The sequence below is a fragment of the Poecilia latipinna genome, unplaced genomic scaffold (assembly GCF_001443285.1).
Source record: "Poecilia latipinna isolate Pla-1442-1.1 unplaced genomic scaffold, P_latipinna-1.0 Scaffold5644, whole genome shotgun sequence".
In the NCBI taxonomy this organism is placed as follows: domain Eukaryota; kingdom Metazoa; phylum Chordata; class Actinopteri; order Cyprinodontiformes; family Poeciliidae; genus Poecilia; species Poecilia latipinna.
In genome coordinates this window covers 1-9,334 of record NW_015118260.1, presented here as the reverse complement: position 1 = coordinate 9,334, position 9,334 = coordinate 1, and the positions used below count along the sequence as shown (strand labels likewise).

General features: G+C 39.8%; 1 protein-coding gene across 1 annotated transcript; it reads right to left on the bottom strand.

Moving 5' to 3' along the window:
* Positions 1 to 36: 36 nt before the first annotated feature.
* LOC106943664 (disintegrin and metalloproteinase domain-containing protein 12-like) lies at positions 37 to 8,339 on the bottom strand. The gene is made up of 8 exons (XM_015026973.1): positions 8,213 to 8,339; positions 7,870 to 8,065; positions 7,643 to 7,751; positions 6,292 to 6,490; positions 4,847 to 4,924; positions 2,348 to 2,452; positions 1,548 to 1,687; positions 37 to 998 (listed from the first exon to the last, which is right to left on the bottom strand). Exons 1-8 carry the CDS (start codon positions 8,294 to 8,296, stop codon positions 830 to 832), a joined length of 1,080 nt encoding a protein of 359 aa, XP_014882459.1. The 5' UTR covers positions 8,297 to 8,339; the 3' UTR covers positions 37 to 829.
* Positions 8,340 to 9,334: the final 995 nt, after the last annotated feature.

The following is a 9,334-nucleotide window of genomic DNA, read 5'->3' as shown; positions in this document are numbered from 1 at the left end:
GCCACTTTGTTTTTTTTTTTTTTTTTTTTGGGGGGGGGGGGGGGGGGGGGGCGTAGGAAGAGCACAGATTTTATTTGATACGCCAACAAAAAGTATTGAACGACTGTGGAAGCTAAAGAAAACGAGACATGGCTCCCCGAATAAGAAACGAAAAAGAGGGCGACTGAATACAAATGCCTGCCGCACTTTTTAGGATTTTTAAGGTTAAAATGATTTATAAACCGATGTGTTGGTATTTCAGATAAAAATCAAGCGAAACATTAAAATTTTTGATAATACAGGGACAAACTAAAATCGAAAGAAAACTTTGCATCGGACACATATTACAACACAAGTGTCTGCTCTAACCTAACATCTTAGGCTTTGCTCTTGAGCAACCTCCACATCCATCAGATCACTTCCTGTTAGCGCTGGGGCGATAATGGAGCGGTCAAAGCACGCAGCGAAGCAGCCACGAGAGTCATTACAGCAGAGAACGTGGCCTCTGTCTCACAATTATTAGCAACAAAATTACTTTAAGGTGTCAACTGAGCAGCTCGACATTCCTCACACGCAGATAAATCAATTTCTCTCTGAGCAGGCAGCTGCTAATGACAAGAAATGCATTTGCGTGTCCTAAGCCCCCCTCCCCCCCAAACCCCCGCCGTTCGCTCACCACCGCACTCCATTATCACTGCCTCCTCCGTACATCCACGTTCAGTGGGATGACTTAATTGGATTTGAACGAGCTGCCGTTTGTGTGAAAACAACACATCAATTCAGCGGAGGATGATTTGTGGGAGCCGCTGCAACATCGGCAGAAAACTGACGCGCTAATCCTCCGCTTTGTTCAGACGGATACAGTAGGGATGCCGTTTGCAATTTGTTTAGGGGGTTTGGTAGATGAAGATGTCACCTTGAAGATGGTGGCACTGTGGGGCAGAGGTGGGGCCGGTCGGGTCGGAGAAGACGGGTGATGCTTTGGAGCCGACGGTCCGTTGACTGGAGCGCTTTCTGATCTGCCGCACGAACAGGAAAATAAAGAGCCTGTTTTATCAATCCGACTTCACTTTACAGAATACAGTGGAAGCAAATATTCTCTTCAGGGTTTCTATATACATTTTGGAGGGAAGGATTGAAGGAAGAAAGGAAGAAAAGAAGCAATGAAAGAAGTAAAAAAGAGAGAAAGATAGGACAGAAAGAAGGAAAGGAAAGAGAAAGAAAGAAAGAAAGAAAGTGGAGGAAAGAAGCAATGGGGCAAAGTATAGAGCATACCAAAAAGGAAGCTAGAAAAAAGAAGGAAGGTAAGATCAAAAGAAAGAAGGAAAAAGGAGAATGAAAGACAAAAGGAATGAAGAAACAAAGGAAGGAAGTAAGGATGGATGGATGTTTAGACAGTAGCAAAGGAAAACATTTTTCTGAAACTTATCCAGACCTGGGAAAATACTTAAACCATATTCCATACTTTTCCAGACTGCCCTGGAAGCCTGGATATCAGTTTGGAAAACATTCCAACTCTTACTTTTAAACGTTTTAGACAACGCGTCGATAAATGACTGAATTATAACCTGAGCTTCTCCATTTGATCCTTCTTGCTGGCGAACAGGAGGCCAATCAGGGTTTTCCGCTTGACGCAGACGATCAGAGCTGCCACCAGCACGGTGAGGAGAGCCACCAGGATACCCACAGCCAGATTCCTGCTGTCTGCTCATAAAAACAAACATATGGAAGTAACAGGAACTTAAACAAGTCAAGCTGATATTTCAGCAGCTTCGACTGTCGGTGTTTTTTGCTGTGGGCGTATTTTCTGCAGACAATGTAGGATCTGGGATCTTTTAAAACTTTTTTTTAACTGTTTTTTTTAACAATGCTCCCTTTTTGTTTTCTTTTTTTTCCATTTTCAAGCACATAGTAACAAAAAGGTGCCATGATCTCATTAAAAAAAAAAAAAAAAAGCAACCAATGTCCAAAGCAAAACTTTCAAGATTTCTGAAGCCTGAAGAACTGTTGCTCAAGACCAATTTAAAAGCTACAAGAACGTCTAGCTGCCTGGAAGCAAAATGTAAAGAAGTACGAGATGCACTGAGAAACAGACAGGTGAGAGGCCAGTCAGCATCTCCAAAAAAAAAAATCTGATCTTCTTCCATAACCTCTAGCACGTTGTAAAGACAACATTCTTCTGAAGGTGCAGGAGGCGTCCTCCGGTTGAAAGTGAATGCTTCCCTTCACCTACAAATGAGTATAAACTGGAGCAGTTTTACTGTTGCAGATGGTTCAGTGTTTATTACTGAGATCGTGCCTAACCAGTCTGTTCCAAACAGATACGGTCCAGGACTTTATAAGAGCACAAGATGTAGATTTTACCCGTCAGCCTGATGGGGCCGCTGTCCACACTTCCTCCAAAACCTGCCTTGTCACAGAAGGGAGGAGACCAGTGAGCCTCACAGTGACAGTTTTTGTTGCTATTGCACACCTGCAGAGCATGAAAAACACATTTGGAGATTAGGTTTTAAAGGTGTGGTTTCGACAATATGACATTAGCTACAAAGCTACGTCTTATAAACGACGAAAGAGAAGAAATCCGCTGATCAGGGTTTGGCTGGTAAAAACGATTTTCTGGTTTTCTTTGATGTCTGACTTGACTGTTCTTTTTTCTTTTTATTGTTTTAAAGGACACCAGCACAAAAAAAAGAGAAAAATAAATACATATGTGCTGATACTGTTATAAAGGTAGTAGTTTTAAATCCTTCAGAACACAAAAGATTAACAGAATTATTACCATTATTCTTAAAGTGCATCTTGGTTGATATTTGTTATACTTAAATTTTGTTGTAAAAGAAAGAAAACATAATTTTTCAGCATTCAAAGCGCTGATCAGAGCTGATCGAAGGGATACTGACTAATTCCAATCTCTGGGGGACTTATTTGTGCAATTCTACCAACCTATGAAATTTATAAAATCGGCTGCAAACGTCACTTAGATCTTTCGGAGCGCTGCTGATTTTGACTCATGAAGGCTGCTACCTAATTTAAATGATAAATACGAAATAAATTGCGGCAAAATAAAAATCTGTTTTGCATCTGAAACGAGGTCGCCTGGCTAGAAATGTCACATCGGTGGAATTTATGCTTAAAACCCTTCAGAAACTTTGTTTACAAAAGCTGAATTCAAAAAAAAAAAAAAAAACGTATTTTCTAGTTGTTCCCACTCAGGTGCACTTTGTGGTGCCTTGAGCAAATCAAATCAAGGCGAGTTGGTACGAGAAACAAAGCGCAGCATTTCTCTGACACCACATTTGTACAGTCTCACCCTCTTATCTTCCCCCGTCCTGCTCAGTGCAGGAGGGAGAATCTCCAGAAGGATTCCCTGCCTGGGTAATCTGAAACAGGTGAGGTATTCTCTTTCCAGCAACATCTTGATCTAATCTCTGCATGCAGGGGTGCCCTCTCTCCTAGAGAAACCCACATCCTTTTGTTTCAGTATGTCAAACATTCCTTGAGGTTTTATGCGTCTTTACTGGAACTGCACAAACAAGTACGACCCCTGTAATAACTGGCGATGTTTCGTTTTAAGAGGCAATCAAAACCATTTGTCCTGGAGATGTAATGGAAGGGAATGAGCGCCGCAGTCACGGCCGAAGCCTCTGGGAGCTGTTGAGAGACTTTATCTTGTAGTACCTACTTTTTGAATCTCGCCACCTAATCTATCAGCCATCAGAGACTTTTCAGCATTGGGCCAAAAAAAAAAAAAAAAAAATTCCCCCAAGGGAAAAGACGAGGAACACAAACACATCAAGCAGCTCCTCAAACTGGTGGATACATTAACTGGACTTATGTTAGTTCATTCACGATTTTAAGAAAGCATTCAAACTCAGTCCACTGAAGGAGATTAGAAGAAAAGATGACAAGTGACATCCCATATGCTGAAGGGTTGTCTAAGAAACAAAGACGGGGTATTTCAGGTACATTTCAAGCCCCACAATTAACAGAAGTTCAGTATTCATTGGAATATGAGTATGTTATTTCTTTAATTGGAGAAACAAAAACGTTGCTCCACAAAAAAAGTATGGGCCAATCCAACAGATACGTTTGAGGACAGCAAAGAGGACATTTTGGACAGGGAGGATAAATAGTTTGAGGGAAGAGTGGAAGAAGCCATTTACGTTAAATTTGGAAAATCCAACACTGAGGAAGTGGCTTCAGATTCCACGTGTCGTTAATGGCTCTATTAAGAGAGACTGCTCCAACTAAAACGTAGAACGTTATTACTTCCAACCATGCTGAGAACTGAAGCCTTTTTTTTGGATAAAAAGGTGAAACGTTTTCTTGAAACAATTAGGAATCCAATTGGCTTCGACTTAAGCAGGTAGGAATGAACACTGCGAATGTGCACAACCTGCTCGCTTTGCGTTTGCTTACCACAAAAAAAATAAAAAATACCTTGAAATGTGAAAAAGCTCAAGAGGTATGAAACGAGTACGTTGCAAGAATGTCAAATTTGAGATCCAAAAAACCTGTGGCAAACCTGGCTTAAAGTTAAACTCGTGGAATTGTGCTCCAAATAAAAAAATCTGAAATGATTCAAAACGCAGTTTAGGACGAGAGTGACAGCCTGGGCGTATGATGAATGGCGCATAGAGCTGAACATAAATGAGATCATTACGCCTAACTGATTGAACCTTTCAGCATTTTAAGTGATTAATTGCCAAGCGTTGTGTTTGTTCCCTAATAAATACACAATGGGGTGCATTTTGAACACACTGCAGCTTAAGCTTCTTTGAGGAATAAATGGGGTATTAAACGGGTTTAGATCTGTTCGAAACGGCTTTTTGCAGCCGAACGAGGATGAGGAAGGTGCTGCACTTACCCCTCGGCCGCTGCACTTGGCTGCACACTCGTGCACACTAAAAACGCTGACGTTCTGGCACCGACGATTCAGACACATCTGAAGCAGACAAAGACATTAAATATTGACAGCGTGGGCTCAAACGGCAGAGCAGTTAAAAAAAAAAAAAAGAATCTAAATCTTTTAATCTCTTAAAGGGAAGAGGCACATCCAGCTCACCATTTCTTTTCATTTCCCCTCCACAGCTCTAAATCAGAACAGCATTAAATATAATTATGCTACCAGTGGAAATACATCATAGTTGATTGTCAAAGGCACCGCGCCCAAAGTTAACCGTCTAAAATGTGAGGATGAGCAGCAGCTGGCGCTGAGAGAAATGGCAGAAGAAGGCCGAGGCCCTTTTAAAAAAAATAAAATAAAATAACAAATGGGTAGAGGTTTACAGTGAAGTAAATTAGACTAAATGGAGCAACTGAATCAGTGAAGTGACCACTGGCTGAATTGATGACCACTGGGAGAAGCCAAATCGAGTGAATAATGGGTCATCAATTAAGTGTGTGAGCTTAAGCAAGTCCAACATGACAATAAAGTACACCCTGAAAAATGTCTAATACATTAAGTCATGGCCTTTGGCTCATCATTCATTATTCCACTGCTATTCCCAGCATGTAGCATTGTTTGTGTAAAAACAATTATGTTTTGTTTTTACACAAATAATTTTGAGTTACAGATACAATGTGAAGAAATAATCTTTATTTAAGAGTCTTGGATAATAAAAAATATATATATATACATTTGTTCATTAATCTTTGGAAACTTAACATCTTCAGAAAGACACATCAGCACTTATCCTAAAGCTTGTACATGTTAGTAGAAAAATTAACATCGTCATTGAAATGTCCTCATATTGCTTACTTCAGCTTAGTTTAGTTCAAAGAAATCTCTGGACAATGACAATCTAACCCAATGTGACTCCAAGGAGAGTATAGAAAACCTCAGGGGAGGCACCAACCTTGAACAGAAGCTGCCTATATGTTTTGTAAATGTGCGAAAAAATAAAATGAAACAAAAATCAGAGAGAAATTTAAATTGCAGAAAACTCAGGCACTGATTTTCAACATACTTTGGGGAAGAAATACATTTAATTTGACCAACATTTACACCAAAAGTGAATGGAAGAAAGTATTGTTAAACTTCTGCCTCAGCTTTGATAAAACTGAGCCAGGAATGGGAGGAATCTTTTTTTTTTTTTCTGTAATACATTTTGTCTGACACATTAGACTTTCCAATTTATTTATTTTTATCCTTTCAGTTAAATTGCATCCACTCGCTTCTTATTACCAATTGGGTCAGAAGTTTTTGTTCTCAAAATGACTGGATGAACTGCCTTAAATTCCACCATCATGTACTTCAGAGTGGCATGCGTATCTTAGCAGACTGCTGGATGTGATGTGATACGAACTCACCATTCCGTCTCCGCACTTGGTCCCCGTCAGGACCAGGCCTGGATCAGGCATGTCATCACCCAAGTAGACGTGAGTACCTCGGCACAATATCCTTCCACCTTCCTGCAGGGGTATATTCGTTTCGATGGAAACGGCGTTGGTGCCGATAACCGGGCGGTTTGCTCCACCTTGACACTGGATTTTTCCACATTTTGCATCTCTGCATGCACGGCAATCAAAACACAGAAAAAAAAAAAATAGTCAAGAAACGGAAACAAATGTCTTTGTCTATCCCAGTTTAAATTCATGAGAGTTTTTTGTTCTCTTTCTGCTATGGCTAGTCAAGTAAAAACTTTGTTGTTGTTTTTTTTGCATTTTCTTCAAATGGGATGTATTTTATCATGAATTTATGTGACACATCAGAGCAAAGTAGTGCATAAACCTGAAGTAGAAGGAACATTTCAAATGATTTTCTAAATCTTTTACAAACAAAAATCTAAAAAGCATGACGTGCATTTGGATTAATCCGCCTGAGTCAATGACCTGCAGTAGTGTCACATGCATATTTTCTTGCTCTAAAACTATTTGAATGTTATTTTTTTAAATAAAACTATAATACATTTAGATATGTTCCTTTAAACGTCGTTAATGAGTCTCTGCACAGTTTAGTCAATTACCACTCATAAGAGCCTGATTACATAGTTTTAATTTGACTATAATTTTTATTTGAATAAAAGTAAATATTACAAATTTTGTTTTGCTATAATTTTTTGAATGATATAAATATAATATAAAATGTATTAGAATATTTGAAAGTATAAAAAGCTTGGGGCATAACACAGAGCCTTGCAGTCCAGAGCCTGTTATTCCAATCCCACCCAAAATGTAATAAATCCAATAACATGCCTCCATTACCATATCCACCAAATGGTTTCATCAGCAATCCGTGCTCAGTAGTGTCAAATGGTTGCAAAAAAACAAAAACAAAACAACAACAGTTCCACTGCAAAGGCGCGATTACCGATTGCCTTTAGGATATTTTTAACATGTTACTGCCATTGAGGTGGAGCTGGTAGTGTTAAATTCACACCATCAGTCAAAGAAAAAAAAAAACAAACAAACAAGCTGCTTTTTTGTTTTCTAAAATCACCAATGTTTCACTAGAAGAGCCTTTCTAAGAAGTTGGAAAACTGAGAAATAAAGATATTGAGATGTTTGTGTTTAGCGAACGTTTGATTCGATTCTAAACTGCGATATTCAAGAAAATCCGTTTCCCCCGTGTGTAGAGCAAATTATTTGGTGCAGTGTTAGATCATTCTGAATATCAAAACTAAAGGTCTGCTTTGATTTCTACAGGAACATCATCTCTCACCGTGCTTCACATTTTGCAAAGGAGCCCTTTGAATCCTTGCCACAGTTGCCATAAGGGTCCCCTGCTGAGTTGACCCTTTCAAAGCAGATCCCTGGAGCTGGCTTGGCTCCTGACAGACACAATAAAAAAAATAAAAAAAACCCTTTGAGAGCTCGTATCAATTTTTGAGCTTTTAAGAGTCAAACCGGGCCAGTAAGGAGGCCTTCCAGCGTCCTACGCACACATACCTTGGCCCCACAGAGTGATACACTGCTGCTCGTGGGTCTGGCAAATGCCGTTGTAACAGTAGCCGTCAACGTTGAGGCAGGAGTGGCCGTCGTGCAGGTAGACGTTGGCAGGGCAGTGGGGACTGCCGCCTGTGCAGAACTCGGGCAGATCGCAGGAGTTACTGGGTTCACGGCACGGCGTTCCTGCCGGCTTCAGCTGCACTCGGAGGTAGAAAACAAGCGAGACAAAGACGCACAGCTCAAACAAAGCAACGAGCGTCTGAGTATGAGCAACTACATTTCATTAAATATATTCGGTTTTATGTCGTTTTACAGAATGCCGTTTGTCAGAAACACAAATTACCTGACAGTCCTGGCAACAGTGCCCATGTGCGCAGACAGCATCGCCTTTCAGAGTGCAGGTAGTAGCGTTGCAGCAGGGATTCATGCATTCCTTTAAACCAAATGAAACATGATGAAAAATTAGGGAAACGCAGTTAAGTATTGATGCGGTAATAAAAATGAAACGGGCGGAGAACAGGAAACAGCAATATCTGGTTTAATACCTCAGTCTTTACCTCCTACTACTTTTAATGTCTTTTACAAGAGGAAAAAAAAAATCAAAATCAACCGTAGAAAGTCCATCAAAACATAAAAGAATGATATATCATTCACTAGAGCAACACTGATGTTAAATAAATGATTAATGATGAGATTCAAGAACATTTCTTTACAATTCATCCTCTATGCAGGTGGTGCAACAGTCGCGCTCGAGACGTGAAGGAGTTCTTCAAGCTGCAGCATATTTTCCACAGATAGCATTTTTTTTTTTAAATGCCCTGCTTGCACGTGAAACACGCAGCAGTTCATTTATTTTTGACAGAAGATATAATTGGTAAAGATAACACATGAACACATTCCTTTCTGCGGTGCAAAGAGAGATAGAGCATATCTGTATCGTACCCCCTGTCATGTAACATCTTCCAATGTTCTGAGGAGGAACATCTGTTCCAAGATGGATGATGTTGTGACCCGTACGCCGGAGCAATCAGCAACTCGCCGTCTCCCAATGCCTTAATTACTGCAAAACTACCCATGCTCCTTAAACGTTTTTTTTTTTTTTTTTTTTTTACATTTTGTCTCATTAAAACCTCAAACTTGTGTGTTAATTAATAGGAGTTTATGTGGCAGATAAAGGAGCTGAAGTGGAGGAAAAATTGGGCACGGTTTTAGATTTATTTTTTTTAACCAAATAAAAATCTGAAAATTGTGGCGTCCATATTTGTATTAAACACTCTTACAATAAAAATACTCCTACCTGGATTTTAATGGCTAAACAAGTGGCCTTCTTACAAACTTGAATGTACAAATTTATGGATTGGGTTGAACGATGTAAAATTTATAATGAGCCTGAGTAGGAATAATTTTGAGCGTAATTGCATGATCTCACACAGAAGCATATTGACTAGACCCCCCCCCCCCCCCC

Coding starts and splice junctions, on each gene's coding strand:
- LOC106943664 (XM_015026973.1), bottom strand. CDS start 8,296: ATGAATCCCTGCTGCAACGCTACTACCTGCACTCTGAAAGGCGATGCT. Junction 7,752..7,869: donor TATCACTCTGTGGGGCCAAG/GTATGTGTGCGT, acceptor TGTGTCTGTCAG/GAGCCAAGCCAGCTCCAGGG. Junction 2,453..4,846: donor CCAAGTGCAGCGGCCGAGGG/GTAAGTGCAGCA, acceptor CATGCTCTGCAG/GTGTGCAATAGCAACAAAAA.